At 36.2% G+C, this 20,248-nt stretch overlaps 1 protein-coding gene across 1 annotated transcript; it reads left to right on the top strand.

Annotated features, from left to right (window-relative positions):
• The first annotated feature begins 2,270 nt into the window (after window positions 1-2,270).
• On the top strand, window positions 2,271-19,046 carry LOC121864905 (adenosine kinase-like). The gene is made up of 5 exons (XM_042364082.1): window positions 2,271-2,372; window positions 8,885-9,051; window positions 9,592-9,756; window positions 10,449-10,656; window positions 11,223-19,046. The coding sequence occupies exons 1-5, from the start codon at window positions 2,361-2,363 to the stop codon at window positions 11,949-11,951; spliced, it is 1,281 nt and encodes a 426-aa protein (XP_042220016.1). The 5' UTR covers window positions 2,271-2,360; the 3' UTR covers window positions 11,952-19,046.
• The last annotated feature ends 1,202 nt before the right edge of the window (window positions 19,047-20,248 follow it).

Raw genomic sequence — 20,248 nt, forward strand, 5'->3', positions numbered from 1 at the left:
TGGTCAGGGGCCATGGTTTACACACAACATTGCCACTTAACCAACAGGAACGCGATTGCATAATAATGCCATCTGCCTGTGAATACGTGGTTGAGAGATCATACCTGTCTTAAGTCACGTCACAGGTGGTATTGTTAGTGCAGTGTTGTGTACTTGTGTTGTTGCGCTGCTCACCTGACCATAAATTATTAATATGCACGTTTATTTTTGTACATGTAAGAACATAAGAATGGAGGAAACTGCAACGGGCCTATTGGCTCAGACTGGGCAGTCCCATTTAAACCCAAAACCCTTATTGCTCACATATCCATCCAACCTGTGTTTGAAGGTATCCAGTGTATTTTTTGTCAATGATGGTGTTTGGTAACTTGTTCCATTCATCCAGTACTCTATTTCCAAACCAATGTTTACCTATTTCGCGCCTAAATCTAAATTTGTCTCATTTAAAATCAGTGTTACGAGTTCGCTCCTGGTTGGATAGTTTGAGTACCTTTGTAATGTCACCTTTGTTTCGCCCTGACTTCCATTTATACACCTCTATCATATCGCCCCTCACTCTCCGTCTCTCGAGGGAGTGCAAATTAAGATGCTTGAGCCTGTCTTTGAACTCAAGGTTCTTAATGCCCGGGATATAAGTATTTTACTTCAATTAAATACGATCACATATCTATCTTAACGTTGGTTTATCCTTTATAGATGCATCAAGTTCAAGTAAAGTCTCTGTATAATGTTGATAATATATTTTGGAGTTTGGACTAACGTTATTTATGTGTTTTAGATCAAGTCAGGCAGTTCGTTGCATTCTAACAACGGTGACAACCTCATTTTATCAGATGAAGCTGAGAAACAAGTCTTAGTGTGTGGACAAAATAATATCAAAATGAGTTGCTCCTAGGAATGAACATCTGATAGGTTTGTTGTTGATTATTCTTGGTTGGTCTGCCTTACTGTTAACCATTGTTTGTATGCCCATATTGTTTAGGAGCGTTATATATATTCACGGTCATGTGTACATTGTATACTTGTGTTATCTACTGTATATGCATGATGAACTGTACACGTGTATTGTTTATATATATATATATATATATATATATATATATATATATATATATATATATATATATATATATATATATATATATATACATTGGTTCAATTGTAACTTGTATATGAGACACATTTCGGAGATCATCTGAAGGTAAGCTTAAGCTTATTTCACCTGAAGATTATCCACCCTAACGCTAACCTAACATAAACTAATCGTCAGGTGATTCCATTACGATTTACAATACAGTATTTGTGTTTCTGATTTACTGATAATGACGCTTACGATTATAGGCTACAGCGTCCAAGCAATAATCTATTAACAGTGTATACATAATGTGACCGAGGACATGTACGAGGATTAGTGCTGATACTATACCATCCACTACAGTGATTACGCACACCAAGACGTTCGGTATCAGAACACCTCTGGAATCACATTAAGATTAACCGCACTTCCCGGTTTATATCACCGGATGATTAAACACCCTAACGTTATCTGGTGAGGTTAGGTTTGGTTACGTTAGTGTTAGGATGGTTAATCTTAAGGGGAAATAAGTTTTGAGGGAGGACAGTCTTCAGGTGATTCATATTGTTTCAAAACGCCTCTGACTTTATGCACAAAGTTGGCCACTTGCCCTGAGAAACCCGCCCACAGTACCCTACGACATACAGCCACAAATAAACTCTCTTATAGGAAAGATACATCACTATATTAAGACTTGATGATGTATGCTTCTACAAGTTGGATCTTATATGATGTGATTCTGTAAAATAATAATAGAAGTATACTGGAATGTACTGCTCATTAGTGTGGTCTAAAATTATGCATATGTATAATCATTATGCAAAACCTGTGTTTGTGTGGTATGATATCATCAGTATAATTGTTTTAAGATTTATATTCTTGTTATGTGTAGTAAGAGATGGTTTGAAACATGGAAGAAGAATCTGGCGAGACATAAAGCTTCAACAAGTTATGGCTGTCAGGCCGTCACAGATTGTTTACTCGAGTAAAACTTACAGTACAAGATGAAACAGGAAAACCAGTAGGTTGCAGGTGCTGCGTAGCGAAGGGTGTTCATGATATTGGTGGCGTGTGTGGGCGTGGTTACCGCCTCATTGCATGTTTGCAGGACGCGAGGTGATGCACGTCTCGTCATGAAGAGAACCATCGCGCCGGCGTGTTGCCAGGCAACGTGTAAACAAAGCGGCGACCGTCCGCGGCGACCCTGGGTGTCCCCTGCCAGTGCCACAGTTCTCTCAGCCGCCGTCACGCCTTCTACGGCTCCTCCTATAACATTTCCCCCACAATGGACGGTCAGGTGGGTACAGTAAATGTAATTGTTGTTGGTTATATAACGTTATCCAGGAGTGGGACAACGAGGAATGTGCCCGAGTAATGTACAGTTGAAGAAGAAAATGAAACATTTGTTGAAGTTGATGCCATCAGCTGATCGAGGGCGTTTGTTATGAATGTAAGTTTTGGCTGGCACATGTCCAGGACGCGTGTAGGCCAACCTTGGCACGTGATATTAGTTTGTCAACATGTATGGTACTCTTTCATTCAATACGTGATGATCCTATCATAATTCTTCTTGGTGGTTGAATTACAGTGCTTATTGAATTACATGTCTTGCCGTAACAGTAAACATGTTTATGTAACTTGATCAATCAAAGAAAGACCAGACTAGGATAAAAGCATACAATATATAAAGTACTGTTGCTGTATGTAGGAATGACCTGTGGTTGTTAAATGCTTATGGGGTGCACGAGGAGCCATGACAGTACAGTGTGATGGTGGCACATTTGACTTCTTGTGGACTGTAAGTAATAAGTTATTATGTATATAAAGGACTGGCTATATGCATTCTTCTATGTATATATTGTAGTGTCAGTCACCAGTCATGTCTCATGGTTAGGTTAGTTTCACACAGAAGCATTCATGACATATTAATGTACAGTATGATGGAATTACTGAAGATTTGCTTCCTGCCCATTTTTTTTACCAGAAGGTTAATGACCCTAATGTTAACACTACTAACCTAACCCTAACGGTAGCACTAGAGAGGTTAATTTTCAGGTGTATTGAGCTCGGGCATGAATCTAAGGTGATCCCTACCATGTTCTGTACACTATATAATATATTTTTGAGTTTAACTTTAATTTTAATTGATTTTTAATTCACTAGACAAAACGTGAAAGTGCAGTGGGTGAACAGGTTACTGAAGATCTGTATGTGTTGGACAGCAGTTGACTCTGACTGATCATAACTGCTACATATCTCTTTTATTCAAATAAATGTTTACAGTGAACAGCGTTTTGTTGTATTAGTACAGTACTGTGCTACACTGCTTAATATAGAACAGTTCTTATGAGTGAGTAAGTGCACCTTGACCAACAAACAGTCAAGGTCAGACTTTCTTAATACTTGTGTCACTTTTTTATGCTTCACATCACGATATTAACTGGGTTCCACTACACTTGCTTGACAGGTGTTCAAGGATGTTCACCTTGAATAACTATACAGTTCAGTACAGTGTATTCAATAGAAAATATATATTTCACAATACATGTACTGTATATAATTCCACTAGTTAATGCATAAAATTTGTGGTAAGATTGAGAGCCACCAAACCTGATATTTGCTTTAATCCTGCTCTGAGACGTTAAGTAAAGGTTATGACCTGAACAAGTGTATACATGTTGATGTTGTACTGGTAACTATGTAGGTGAAGAGATGAGCTTGTTTGAGATTAGAGTGATACAGTATACAGAAACATAATTACATAAACTTTGTACTGTACTGTATTTAGGTCACATATAGTAGTCACCAGGAAGAGGAAAAAGATTAATACTGATGTGTAGTGTTCATTTTACCTTCAGAAATAAGAGGAATGTAAAGTTAAGAGGCCTGAATATAACAGGGAAGCCATTTTTAATGCATGGAGCTAAATTGCTTTTTTAAATGAAATGGAAAGAAGTGAAATGTTGTACAATGTAATAGTAAATGTTATTAGGAATATCTAAAGATTAGGTACAGTACAGTAGTATGGCAACCCCCCAAAAATTTCTGCGTTAAAATTTTGGAAAACATTATAATTTCTGTAGTGTATAATATAGTTTAGTGTAATGTTTTGTATATCTGAGTGTGTAGCAGGATTGTACTTAGATATCCAAGTAAGGCAGCTGGACTTATAATGTGGAAGTGTGCCAGAGTTGTGAAATATTACCTTTACCATGGCTGCTCAGTACAGTAGTATGGATGGGGCAATACTGTACGTGAGAGGTGAAAGTGAGAATGGGATACAGTACTGTGCTGTAGTTTGGGATATGTCTAAACCTTCTTTATTGTACAGGAGGAAGACTTAAAGTTAAGAGAATGATGAAGATAATAAAGTTTTGGCAGTCAGGAGTGTTTTTAGTCACTGGAAATAAGTATAAAGTTTTTAATATAACAAAAAACAAACAGGGTTACTTTCATTGACATAAACAGTAAAAAAAGGTAAAGTAACCTTGATTTCTTAGAGCTATACTGGTTGGTAATGATGAAATGAGCAGAGTTTTGGGAGTAGAAAAAATGAATGAATGAATTGCTCTGTGTGACTGTTGGAGATTGGGAAGTTAAAACATTATTATTATACAAGTATTTTATTTTATTCTCTAATTATGTAGAGCTTTAAGTTTGCATTTAGAAAGACAGAGAGGAGAAGGCATATTTATCAAGAACATTATAAAGTGAGACACAAGTGAGAAACTGTTTGTCGGATATAGTCAACTGAAATTTAATGTTGGATGTAATACCTATTAATGGCTCAGGATTGGTTGTTTGACATTGATAGGGAAGGCACAGTGATTGATGTTGTCACTTCACTATTTCTTACACGAAACTCTCCTAATGAAGCAAACTGAATATGTATAAAATAGTTGGTGTCAGATTTGTTCTCATTGTTAAATAGAAGAGTTTGGATCATGAGAAGTTTATTTCACCCAATGATTAAACATCTTAACGTCAGCCAAACATAACATTAGCTACCCCACATATAGTGTCAGGGTGTACTGTATAATCCTAAGGTAAAATAAGTTTGGAGTTAACTTTGGATAAATGACAATATTAATTTTTATCTGACAGATGTTTTATCAGCTTATTTGTTATTAATTTCAGTGGCTGTTTACATAATGAGACAACAGTACTGTACTGTATCCGGTGATTACACTCTTGTTAAGTACAGGTACTTGATGATAACAATGAAAACACTTATCTTTTCTCCCTTCCTTTCATAAGGTCTTGTAGAAGATTTATTTTGTGTATGTGTTTGTCTGTTTTATTTTTAACCCCTTGTGTATGAGGCTCTGCACTGCATAAATTTGTCAGGCAAGTAAAATACTTAAAGTGGCATCCCTGTAGTGAAGAAGTTAAGGGTGTAGAGAATATAACAATGTCTGTGTGTAAAATACAAGTGGAGTTGGAAAATATTAATTGACTCTAGTTTTTTTAAGTTTGAGGGAGTCTATTGTCCCAAATACTGGACAGTATAGAGAAGTCATGATACTCACCCGAATGAATGTACAAAATTAATATTCATATTTTTACCAGTAGGAGTTACAGAAGAGATTCATACTCTTAAGTAAAGGAACAAGTGGTTGGTGTATTGCCCCCATTAACTGACCTAACTAACTGTAGCATTAATATTAATAAAACATTATCTTGTGTGACGGGCTCAGAATCCAGTGGTCAGGTGCCTCAGTATACCCGGGTGTTGTCAATTTAGTTCCTTTGTAACTGATCTAGTACTGTTTGTGAATAGGAATTTTAAGCACCACTAATTTTACTGCAGAGATGATGTAGACTAAATAATCATCATCTGGCAACCTGGTGTAATTGGAGATAACTGGGGTGAGTACATATAGTAGTTTGGCCTGAGGCGGTACAGGTTCTGGGTGCAACAAGCCTGGTGCAATATGCTGCTCACAGGCCCAACCCGTTTAATGGTTAACTGAAGAAAACAAAGTGGGAGTGAGCTGTATATACCCCCATTGGAGAGGGGTGATAACCTGTTGAAGATTCTTTTTAAAGTAAATTCGACTTTCAAGAATGTGGACAATGATAATGTATGGTGGTACAGTAGTGTAGTGATGAGGAAAATTATTTAATATCTACTTTCCTTACATTATTTCATATTTAATGGGAGGAACTGGTGTAATGATCCTTAATAAAAGTACAATATTATAAAAAAAATTTTTTTTCATTGTCAGCATGTGTTTAGTGACCCAGTGATTAAAGTCTAATGTTATATAACTTAGTGTATATACAGTGACCCCTCGTTTAACGAACACCTCGGTTAACGTAATTTCGATTAACGAACTGCCTTCCATAAGGATCTTCAATTCAGTTAACGAAAAAAAATTCGGTTAACGAAGTTCTTACGAACCGACCTCAACATGTTTTCGCTTGCACTGACCAGGCAACCAGCTTTAGTATCAGTCCGCCAATACATTAATCGGTTCTTGGGCTTAAATTCCTTACTATTTTAGTAAATATCAAGAAGTTTATACTATTCAATAATTTTAAAAGTTTAATATTCAATTTTTTAGTCATTTTAACAATTATTGAACATAATTGAAGGTAAAGTGACTAGTTTAATGCGCGGCATCCAGCCTCTTAACACAGCAAACAGGAGTTAGTCTCTCTCTGTTTTCACTGGAGGTAACATCTTGCTTGAGACTCTTCAACTAAACGCTTTTTTTCTGTGTTTCCAGGCAAATTATTGGTCATTTTGAAATCTATTTTACATATTGACAATATATAATGCAGTGCAGTGTTGATTTAAAGAAAATAATCTTGAATTACACCAAAGAGCTAAAATTTTATGGGTGAAATGGCGCCATGGGGTGACTTCTCTTCCACCCCAATGCTTTCTCTTCTTCCTTCTCCTCCACCCCCATTCTAAATCCCATCATCATCATCATCATCATCCAGGAGCTTTCTACATACACACCTCAAAGTAAGTGAACTTTTCTACCATTTTTGTTGAATTTAGGAAATTTTCGGTGAGCTGGAACCAATTACTCAAAAACCCATTGAAACAATGGTTTCGGTTAACGAACGACCTTCTGGAACGGATTGAGTTCGTTAATGGAGGGGTCACTGTAATTTGCTTAGATTGGCTTACAAAACAAAACTGTAAGTGGGGTGTCTGTCTTCTTCCTCCCCAGCCCCACGATCATACCTGTGCTCTATGTTTTGTTGAAGCATCGTGGAAAGATTATCAACCAATGTTATGCATTTGGTAGACTGCAGAATACTAATGTAACAAACTAACTGCCAGATTTGTGAACTAACTGACTCTTTAGTGAACTGACTTGTTTCTAATATATAAATTAAATGGGTTTAGAGATGGGTTGACTTGACGGACTAAAATGTTAATGACTCATTGTCTCGTAAGTTAATGGATGAACTGAACGATTTTTGAAGTTTGAGAGTCATCACTTGGCAAACTACTGTACTGTACAGTACTGGGTAGAAACGATGCTTGATTTTTTTTTAATGTTCCTGGTACTACAGTAATTAATTTTAGATCAGTATCATATTTAAGATTAATACTTCAGCAGTTGTAGTAAGTCAGGGTAGTTTTAGTACACATTCAAACCTCGGGAATCTTGAGCTGTAGGAAGATTTTTTAACTCTTCAAAGTAGCTTACCCTAGGAAGTTGCTATATTGCTCATGCTCGAGCTATAGAGTCACAACTAAGTTAATTTTCCCATAACTATTCATGTTTTAATTATAATTTAAATAATTCGTCTTCATAACTCCTTTATATATGTTAGTACAGTATTTTTTTGTTTATTTATGAAAGAATTGTGAGCTGGAACTATACCACAAAACTGATTAGATAAGGATTCTGAGAGGGGAAGTCTTTATCAATGTTCTTACCCGATTGTTTTCACACATCGGAGTAGCTGTGAAAGGTGCTGATTGATTGCTTTTCTTAACTAAGCTTTTGTAGGAGTTATTGTGTGCATTTGAACATGAGTTAGATACTGTATAATGTTGCTTAAAAAATTTTTCTCAGCTCAATTTAGTACAGGTGATATTTTCTGCCATGCTGTTAATAGTCATGTAGGTACAGTAAACGGATGTTGTGTTTAACATTAATTTATTCTCATTCTTCTTTACATTATAGTGTTTATTTCTTGTTGTTTTTGTGACGTAATATGCGATGATAAGCAGCTGTGTCCCCCACCTCAGTATAGACCCACTACATGTACCCCACTAGTAGACACTGAACCAATTAGCTACAGTGATGTCAAGTGTTGAGGGAGATTTGGCTGCAACTGTACATATAGCAACAAAACAGAGTTGCTTACATATCCATAGTTAAGTGATCTGTCAAGTGCTCGCTGACTATATACAGTATAGTACCAACCGTTAAAGTTAAAGTTTCACATCTAACGGACCCTCGATGTAAAGGATTTTTCATCTCTATATAGTTAGTTAGATGGAGGTTTAGGTATCTAACAGACCCTCGATATAACACACTTTCCTCTCCATATATAGTATAGAGGTTTCACAGTGCCTTTATCTTTTGCACTTCCTTCTTAGTTCTGCTTCCATCTTTCTTTATACAGTTTACTTGTGATCCTTTCTCAGGTTTATATTTACCAAGATGATCTTCATTATTTCTTAAGGTGTGTTGTACCTGAAATACAGTACTGTATAGGGAAAGGCATTGTGTTGCATAGGATTGTGTCGGGTCTTGGATTTATTTTATGATTAAGATTTTAGTTATTTGTGTTGATTTGGATAATTAAGATACTGTGTTCTTTTTATTATAGAATGAGGTCAAACCCCAGCCCTTACTTGTGGCATTTGGCAACCCTCTGCTGGACATTACTGCCGTGGTTAAGGACAGAGGTCTGCACGACGAATTCCAGCTCCCGGTGGACGGCCAGTTAGAAATCACCGACCAGCAACGAGCTTTATTCAGCCTCGTCATGAAAAAGTAAGACGGCCGATTGTCTTTTGTTATTTAACTTATATACAGGTGTGAAGTAAGTAGTTGTGGTCACTATTACTCATGTACATCATGAAGGAAGTATACAGTAGTTATAGTCACTATGGGGTGGGGATGACTGGCTGAGGATTGGTTATATGAAGTGAGAGATAAACTGGAGGAAGTCCTGGGAGTGTGTTGTGGAAGAGGATGAATATGGTAGAAAAACGTGTCTTAACATCAGTCAGAGAGCATGAAAGATCGGAGAGACTGTGTTGGTGTTGATTGTATAGCTGCCCTTTGCGGAGGTATATAAACCTCTGCGCAATACATGACGAATATACATTACAGTGTCGAGGTGGTCAAGGAATCGGACAGTTATAGTGTGTGACCACCAGTCTAATATGAAAGTATAAGGATGGCTTGTTGAGCCTTCTGATACTTTAAAGACTACACCTTATCAAGACACTCTACAGGGAAATGGTTTAAAAGAATGAAAACTGAATAAAGGTTGAATAACAGTATAACTAACCCCCCCATCCCCTCCAGGTATCCAGTAGAGTACACGGCAGGAGGTTGTGCGCTCAATTCATCTCGTGTATTTTGCTGGGTGTTGGGCGAGCCAGAGAGAGTCGTCTTTGTCGGGGGGATCGGCAAGGATGAACAGGCCAACAAACTCTCTGCAATCATAAAAGACAGTGGAGTTGTTACAAGGTGGGTCAGTGTTTTGTATTGTAGTATTCTAGAGTACACACACACACACACACACACACACACACACACACACACACACTCTCTCTCTCTTTCTCTCTCTCTCTCTCTCATTATGAAGGACAATTGCACACTGTCTTTAATGTTCACCATTAACACAGAATTTTCTAACAAACATAAATACACTACAGCTCCTATCTGATCCAAGGAGGTGTTGCTGTGTTATCATGTGTGTGTCTTGGTCTTTGTTTCTTGAGTAAACTCATGAATGTGGTCTGGGTCTTTACCTGTTAACAAGGACGTACAGTAATCACTTATTGAGCAACACACATATGTCACTTATACTTCCCTACTCTGGCTTTTGAGATTTGAAATTTATCTACTTTTTTAATGAGAAGTTCTCATGACTTTGTGTTCGTTGGTGACGTCTATGTCTGCATTATTTACTTATTGATGAGAAGAAATAATTTTAGATATCAGGTACTTGAGATTCATTAACACTGGGAGACCACTGGTCCACCTGTTGATGCTGACAAAACGTAATTGATGGTTTGGTCACAACCTTGCTGAGTCATGGGTGTGTACATTCAAATGAATTTAGTGTAAATTTCTGATTGTTTAATATCTGTTTAATTTCTGTACTATAGGCAATACAGTACTGTACATTACATAATCTTCTTTAATGTATTTTACAGATTTGTGGATGTAGAGGACCAACCCACAGGCATGTGTGTGGCACTGGTTTTAGGAGCCTGCCGGTGCCTGTGTGCTGACATTGGCGCAGCTAACGTGTGTGAACCACACCATGTGTTTAACCTCAACCTCTTTCCTGTCTTAGAACCTGCCAAGTTTGTTTATGTAGAAGGATATTTCATCACCCACAGTTTCCGTACAACTCTACAGGTACTGTATGGTCTTTGACATAATTTATCAGTTTATTTTTCAAATAAGTGGGATTCTTTGTAGAAATGTGTCAGTCTCAGATTCAAAAGTTAATATCCTTTGAGGTGTTTCCCACAGTTATGTATGGTGGCAACAATGTCATGGTGATGAAGGTTAGCTTAGTGTTAGCTGTTGACAGAGAGGATGGTTAGTGCACATCATACACAAAAACATCGTCCAGTTACCCCAACATGGTTGTAAGAGCTGAATCAGCTCCATATTAGTTAAAGAGTCCAGAGTGCTCCCAGTTGAATTAAAATGGCCTGTCTCAAATCAATATTAACTTTGAAAAATATTTATGCCTTTTCTACAGTGAACAATAATAGATTTCTAAGAAGTACTGTACTACTGCACCATCTTCCTGGTCACCTTCCTGTCTCATGTGCTCAAAAGTACAAATTACTTTTTTCTTTCTATCGAAAGACTTCATGTACAGCCAAATTACCTATTTTTCAAAACTGGTGTAATATCATAGAGTTGCAAGGTATTGGTATGTTTCAGTATCTAATTTCCTGTTTTTTCCCCAGATTGCCAAATATGCTCAGAAAAAAGGAAAAACTTTTGTATTTAATCTGTGTGGAAGTTACGTGTGTGAAAACCATCCCAACGAATTAGCAGAACTCCTGCCGTACGTGGACATCCTGTTCGGGTTTGTTGAAGAGTACAAGACCTTGGATAAGTTTGTTGACATCCAGAAAGTGTCGTCCAATCTGAAGAATAACCCAAACAACATAACCCATGATATTTTACAGGTGTTAAGAGCAATTAAAGGTGAGGAAAAAATCATAAAGGACAATGTTAAATATGTGTGTGAAGAACTGAGGGAAGTGGCCAAACTTGACTCCTTAAAGATATCTGACACTGGTAATCATCTTCATCACAAGGATCGTGTTGACACCAATGGAACCACAACAGGTTTATGTAATGGTATGATTAATGGTCATGGCTGTGATTCTTTATGTCCGGTAAATGATAGAAAGCAGAAACTTGTGGTTGTAACAAAGGGCCCAAATCCTCTTTTGTATGTGCACAGTCATGAAGTTAGAGAACGTCCAGTACCCCCAATATCACCTAAAGACATTGTAGACACGACTGGTGCGGGTGACTCGTTTGTAGGAGGGTTTTTGGCTGCTTTAAGCACAGGGCAGCCTCTTGACAAGTGCCTTGACTGTGGCACGTGGACAGCTCAAAAACTTTTACAACAGAAAGGATGCACACTTCCTACTTTCCCTGCCACTTTCCTTAGTCAAGATTGAAGGGCATAATTTCTGTCCAGATACAATATTTCCAGGACATCCTGCCATCTTGTTAGTGATGAATGGTGGCAGAATTAATTCTTGAAGCTTTTCAGATTCCCTCGCCAGTAAATATTGAAAACAGATTCCAGAGAATATTTAGATATTAGCTCCTCCTGCTGCACTATAAGATAAAGAGATCAGTAGTTGCATATAGAACAGACTGATCCTTACTCATGATATCAATTAGTGAGCATACAAAGTCACACATCACTATTAATCCAGGTGTGAAGAACCTTACATCATGTACAATTTGAAACTTCACAGATTCCTTTTAGCTGTTGATAACCCATGTTAATTGTGAGGCAGTTACAACACTACCAACCATCACTCAGGAATCTGTAAGCTTTTCAAACTATATACAGTACTCTTATAAAGTTTCACTACATTGGAGACAAATGTGGATGAACGCAGCCTTATTATTATTATTGTCATAATTTTTCCTTTGTTTTGTCCCTTTTTTCCTCAGAATATAATATACTTAAAACTCATTTTTTCATTTGTCAGCGAGTGAGGTAGCCTCATCCCCTCAGGCTATCTGGCTCAAGTAGTCCAAGGCCTTTATATGACTCAGGACCAGCTCTGAGGACACTATACAGTAGCAGGTTAAGAGTTCAGTACTTTACTGTACCAGCTCCTTGTTGCACCCATGATTAAGAGGCCAGAGTTCCTGAATAACAAACACAAAGTGCTTCTCTATTTTGTAGTAGTAGTAAGCAGGGTAATCTCTTTATTGTGCTCTACCAAAATATTTCTTCCTTCCGTGTTAGAGATAAGTAGATATATTTTTGTCATTTATTTGTTTGTCATTAAACAAGAACATATGCATAATAGCAAGTGTGCAGTAAATGCAGTGTTTAGAAAACATTGTATATGTAACTGTATGTAATGACCTGAGGATGAGTATTATAGTGCAAGAAATGGGTTTGAAATCGTATACATTATGTATATACTGTATATATGTTAGGCTAATAATATATATACATTTACCTACTGCAGGGCACTTGTTATTCTTGCCTCAGCACTCAGGTTAACACCGCATATGTCCACACATTATAGTGTCAGACAACCAACATTTGTTAGTGCATTGTTCAATTTTGTTTGCTTAGAACATAAGTAGTAGTTATTATTTATCAATCTCATCTGTTTGTCCTTATTTGTTAGTGCTTCCTCTTTATCACAGCAAAGCAGGGTGGAATTTTTAGAATTTTCTCCAAGTATGTCGGTTACAAGCTGGAGTGCCGATGACTTCCAATATTATAATTTATAACGTATGCCAAAAAATATTGCTTTGGCTGTACCATATAATGAGAGATAAGTTAGAAGTCATAAAAATGGGATATACTGAGGTATTTGTCATGCATGATTAATGGAAAGTTTGGCATTTTGTTGTCATTGTAAGGGGACTACACAAGACATATTAGAGGGAGCAAGATGGTCCCGTGGGGAATGTACACAATGAAGCTCCTTGTACTGTTCCCTTGTGAGTCTCTTCATTAGTGATCATCAGTGACTCAGTCTACCACACATTACTTGCTGATTACATAATGAATTTGTAATAATTGATATGTGAAAGTTTGGATTGTCCCCCAACAGGTAAAATGATTCAAATACAGTATTGTGAAGATCAAGCAAGTATAGATAGTAAGATAAGGAACACCAAATAACTGTGTTCGTAAAAGAATGTTGATGTTGAGGGATTGTACTGGGTTATGGTGCAGGGCTTTAGTGTAGATCCAACCAAAGAGAGGGGACCATTGCATAGAAATTCATGAAAAGGGTACAACAGTCCAAGTTTCTGAGGGTCACAGCACACAGGTGCTGAAGACGGTATTTTATATTGTCAAAGAGGCATCACGACCTGTCTCCAGCGGTGCAATGACAGCCATGGGTTCCGTGAAGTTCCAAGCCTGTTGTTTGTTTGTTTGACAGTGGTATGGTTGGGTGTGGATAGCGCAGTATACCTATCTCTGTGTGTGTCTACAATGTATTACTTTTTAATATTATTGTTTTTATAGAATTTTTTAGTTTCCAAAGCCCCAAACATATTTGAATATACATACAAGGAAGTCTCTTGTTGGGGTATACTCTTTCAAACATTTAATGGGTGCGAGTAGTGGTAATTTTTATGTGCTATTCGAGAGTAGATGTTGATATGAGATAGGGACATTGCTCACAGTTTTGTGTTGCATAATTTCTTTGACCTTTAACTGTGTAAATACTCAAGGTAAAGGAAGTTTGTGTAGGTAATGGAAAACAAAAGTTAGAAAATATTCTGATATGATATATATTAGTCAGCAAATACTCTAATAGGAGAAATATAGTCAGCAAATATTGTAATGGGAATTATGAGTGTAAAGATTGTACAGTAATAGGCAATATAATACAACAGTCTGCAAACATTCTCTCTTGTGGCTCACTTAAGCTACAACTTGTCCATGAGAGTTAGAGTAATACCATCAAGTGTTACGTTAGTTTGTCATCCATGTCGTTACTACGTGCTTTTAGTTATTTATTTTATATTTTTTTATCCAGTAATTACTCAAACAGAACTTCCTTCATTTGCATTTTCTTATTAGTTTTAGATTCAGGTTGCATACAAGCCGATGTAACTAAATGATTTACGTGTTTGTGCTGTAAACGTGGTGCTCTTTCTTTCCGCATGAACTGTATTATAAAAGCGCAAGAGGGAGTCATGTGGTTTACTGGGAATTATTTTAGCTTGAACTCAGACCTCTATTTATCCATCAGTAACTACAACACACACACACATGTACTGTAATATAATGAATCTTAAGAATTGCTATCTACATATTTCAGTCATTTTGCCAAAGCAGTTTTGTGTGTGTGTGTGTGTGTGTGTGCTTGCGTGCGGAGGTGTATGTGTGTGTGTGTTCCTGCCTGGGATAACAAGAACTCGTTACTTCTTTAGCTACTTTTATCCACACAGATTAACACCACAGAAGTTTATAATCATGCTCAGAGGTAGAGATAGCAAATACAGTACATATATCAACTGTACTTGGTAGAGATATACAGTATAGGAAATATAAATATGTGTGTGCATAATGAGTTGCAGAAACTTACAAATGAATATGGTGTTACTATTTTTTTTTTGTCCTTTATGAATGATTCAGTTAAGATTTTTTTCTCACATTTGCAAATATTTTCCTGCCATTGATGCCCAGTGGTTGGAATGTTCAAGGTGAAGTAATGTTGTTCTCGTGGAAGAAAAACATAAAAATTTATTATTTTTGTATCAATTATATCATTCCTGATGTTTAGAAGCAAATTTTATTATTAATATATTGGCCAATGTATTTACTTGGGTAGTTCTAAAGTCATATTGTACTGCCCTTCCCCTTGATGTTAAAAGTTATGTTCTTGATTCTGTCCTCACCATTGTGGCTCATAGTGGGAAGAGAGTTACTAGTGTGGAAAAATAACTTAATTGAATCACAAATAAAGTAATGTACTGTACCTCATAATTTTATATCGATACACCTAGCAAGTGGCCTTAGTACCGGTTATTCCTGGCTGCTTTGTAGGGCGTTACAGAAGCCTGGCCTCGTACAGTTTAAACATTAAATGATACTGTGCTATATATCTTGTCACGTTGATTCAGTAGTCTAGTGAGTGTCCACTTAATGTTCGTGCAGTTACCTACAGGTTTTTAACAGGTACAGTGGCTGGTACATTTTGTGAGATGCAGCAACTCTGTGTAATGCTTATTTATCGTCCTTAGCCTGGCTACTATTGTAACGTTCCTTAGGGCTACATTACAAAACACAACAGTCGCTGTACCAGGCAACTGTACCTTTTGAAAACCTGTAGGTAATTGCACGTACATTAAGTGGACACTAACAATAAACACTGGCGAACATTTAACTTTGTGATTGTGCCAATAATAAACTAAATTTAATCACGCAGGGGACAACTTAAGGTAGAGTGTATCTAGAAAGTTATACTACCTTTTTAAGTCTCTCATCTGCAGGGTAAAGTTTAGTCTAACATTGCCATATTCAGTGTGGGAGAATTTTTCAGCGTTCATACATCACCAGACGACAGAATCAACATGATAACAGATCCATGTGAAGACTTATGGAGGTAATTTTGAAACCCTGTGAGGCCAGACTTGTGAAAGAGCCACTATAACAGCATAAAATATTTAGATAATGTCCTTAGGTTACCTTCTCCGTCAGCATCAATATCCTGGTGTAATGAAGTACAGCATCTGCCATGAGGATACTGATCAAATGGGCCCCAGTCATAATAAGCCCCAACATGGTCTTTGATATTAAGGTTCAGTCCAAATGGGCTCCTACCAATACTAATGGTTAGGTTGTTCTGAAGTCTGGCGAGGATTGAGGCTTATTTGACTCGCATCCTCCAACAAATAAACCAACATAGTACTGTGTCTTTGGTAGTTTTATCACGAGTCGATATGCAAATTTATGTGTATGTGGGACCTCCGACTGAACATCTACCTATGAATTTTCCCCCCAAAACTGATTAATTTTACTCAATACATTAATATATAAAGGTAATGGAAATTATCAGGGGTTGATGGTGCAAATCTGTTGTTAGCAGCTCAAGCAGTTATGGTCTAGCCCCAACACAATGATTTCTGGCCAGTAATATGAAATCCATATTTGTGTGTGTGTTTGTGTGCACCTTTATGAGGGACTGTGGAAGACAAGCTTAGGGTTTTGCTAACTGTGTACAAGAGGTTTATTTACATGCCATGGACTCGGGTTAGAAATATAAATTGAGTCATTGAAAGTGAAGCTGCTGATATGTATATAAATTATAATCAAAATAGCAAAATAATATGTCTACTCCAAAAAGTGCTGTACTGTACTGTACAATTCTTGATGGAAATATGACTAACTATTGATGTTAGTTACATTGATGGTTTTCATTTTTTTTTTAAGTGTAGTTTGTATTGTACTGTTAATTCTTCAGTGACGTAGATAATTGGTTGAATGTCTGAGGAGATGTTATGAGTGAATAATTATTGCACAAAGCAGAAGGAGTAACTGGTGGTAGATGTACTGTAATGTATGTGTTGATGATAGAAAGAACAACAAGGACCCACATGTGAGACCAGTGTACAAGTCATAAATTATTTATTGTTGTAGATAATGCTAAGCCAACAAAAATGTCAGATTACAGTGCAGGTTCTTACTTGTTTAACGTTTACAGTCAAACTCTGATTATGTGGAAATTGGATTTACTGTACGTGGAAAGCCTAAAAAATATTTAGTTTAAATTCACTAGGCCACCACTTAAGATATTATATTGTTGTATACACATTATGATCAGTATAATTTGTAGCATTCGGCCTTTTTTCTGGTATATAAAACAAGATGTGTCTACCCACAGTAATGTCTACATAAATAAGGTTTTACTGTATAGTAAAGATATTTTCCTGTTAGTATTTGTCATATATCTTGGCTTTTCTATTATATTGTAGGGCTTTCAAAATGATGTGATATTCATACCTCCCTCAATCTGTCATCAGCAGTGGATGAAATGGAAGATACTAGCCTCTGGACCCAATTGTTTGTTGAGAAATACCCCCTGATAACTACCAGGTACTGTACCTGTCTAGAAAAAACATGTTGAAAGCCCTACATAGTTTGGTTTTGTTAAGGTGGAAGTGATATTGTTGATAAACTTGGCTGTTCTTTAGTGAATATTGTGTGTGAAACAGAACTGAGATGACTGTTATACATGTAGCAAAGTGTACAGTAGTATATGGTTTTATTAGAAGGGTCTCAGAAAATGTGTATTTAATGGTGTTATAAAGAACCTTGTATCAAGGCTGCTGGGAGAAGGTGTGAGATAAAGCTCTTGTCGTGTACAGTCATTGTTGCCACATCTGTGTCTCGCCAACAATGGCCGTATATATTAAGAATTGCTTGACCCAACTGTTGATTAATATGGAATTTAAATTTTATAAAGTGTGGAGCAAGTGTTTCATCTGTTAAATTTATGATAATATACACATTTTCAAAGAGCTTACATTTATTTTTGATATTACAAAAATGTACAGTGTATGTACACGTGATGAATATGATAATTTCTAATAGTAACTTATTCTGTCTTATGACGTCTTTTTTCATAATAATATTTTTTGCTAATTTTACAGTTTGTTTTCCAGAAATGTGTTGAAGCTCCGGCAGAGTACCGGTAATAATGACACATTAAATTTCAATTATTGGAATTAGGTAAAATTTGACATTTATTTATAATATATACAGCATCCTCCCAAAAAATTATTGGAAAGATAAGAATTATAAATATCTCCCCATATGGACAACTTGGTGTAGTTGTGTGGAGGCTGGGAGTCAGCAGCTGTTCCTCAGTACTGTACTGTACTGTACCGACGTATCTGAACCGTAGCTTTTAAATTATCCAGTAGCCTAATATATGATATATTTATATTGAAGTCAGATAGAAGAAGTATTACTAGTTATATTAGAGTAACATTGTAATCCATCAAACAGTTGTTTTAACTAGACGAGAAAATTGAAGTTAACTATAAATTGTTTATTCTTGTAATCAATAATGAGAAAGAAAATTCATGTTTACTGTTATGAAGAAAATTCAAGTACAGTACCCTGGTTTGTTATTATGAATACATGTATTAGTCTGTAGGTGTTCAGCAATGGTCTTGATATTTTTTCTTTTTTCATGAATATTTGAACATTGAGATGTTACTGTACACCCACTACAGTGATCAAGCCTTATTAGTCATAGATCTGATGTTTCATAAATTTTACAGAACCAACATATTACTTTACATGATCAAATTGTTCTTGACAGATTTAGACGTCTGCTGCATTCTGTTTTTCGTTGATTTATTAACAGTAACTGCTCTGTGCCCTCTGCAACTATTGTTATACAAGTGTAAATGAGTTTTACTTGCTGTGCAATCTCTTCCATTTAATTAATAGATATTGTATTTAAACATTTCCAGTGTATGAATGGATGTAGCATATGAAAAATGGTAAATTGTAACAACGTACTTAATCTATCTACAGTATATTTTATATATATATTTTATTTATATATATATATATATATATATATATATATATATATATATATATATATATATATATATATATATATATATATATATATATATATATATATATATATATATATATATAATGAGTTCTAGTGTTGTAAGAAGGAAGTTACACTTGTGTCTCATGTATAGTAACCCACAAAGTTTTGTCACCTCTCCTCCTGAACCACGAATCCAGAGATTCAGACTCATGAACCCGAATCAGTAGACACTGATGCATTATTCTGTTCATAAATTCTTCAGATTCACGAGTCTGAATCTCGGGGTTCGTGGTTCAGGAGGAGAGGCGACAGAACTTTTGTGGGTGACTGTTCAATGTATTTTTATCATTCTGATCTATCCTATGATTCACACTCATATGTATTTACATAATATGGTTTTCTCAAGTTGCAGTAAAGCTTTACCAACATTACCACATCACATTACATTCAGTTGTCAGAATATTCCTCACTTCTTGTTTAGTGTATGTTCTTGACATGTTAGTACTGTAGTACTGTACAGGTAGGTTGGTCAGGATGGGCACCCACAGCTAATGATCTTAACCTCATTGGTGATCATTCCTAACCCAAAACCTGAGTTGATCAACCCTGACCTCAAGTGATGCAAGTTTAATTTTCAAAGTTCTGATTCTTTTTAACAAACACTCAGAACCTCATAATCTCATGTAGGATATAAAAAAAATTAAGAGAAGAGAAGGTAAGAGCACTGTACACATCCCTGCAGGTAACTCTTCATCCTTACACTACACACCATATTTGCTTTTACCATTATCTATTCTGTATATTTTTTATGACGAGTATATACGTAGTATTTTCAATGTGTACAGGACTTATTACTTATATATACATAGTACAAGTTTTATTTATTTATTTTTTCAAGCAACAGTTTTAAGTAATTGGGAACAGTATTTTGTTTTTTAAGGGTTTGTGTTGTATATTGTACCATATCTCTCTCTCCTTAGTTATGCTTCCTCGTTGTTTATTTTCTCCAGAATTAGCCGATCTGAAACCTTGTATATATACCCTTCACATTTTATATTCGTTAGTTTAAATACTGTACTACTGTACTCTTGTTGCCTGTTTTCACTCTGTTGCTTATTTCCTTGTTGCCTGTTCTCTCCTTTTCCTGTTCTCCCTTTGTCCTGTTCTTTCCTTATTGC

This window comes from Homarus americanus, unplaced genomic scaffold (assembly GCF_018991925.1).
Source record: "Homarus americanus isolate GMGI-L3 unplaced genomic scaffold, GMGI_Hamer_2.0 scaffold2539, whole genome shotgun sequence".
Lineage (NCBI taxonomy): Eukaryota > Metazoa > Arthropoda > Malacostraca > Decapoda > Nephropidae > Homarus > Homarus americanus.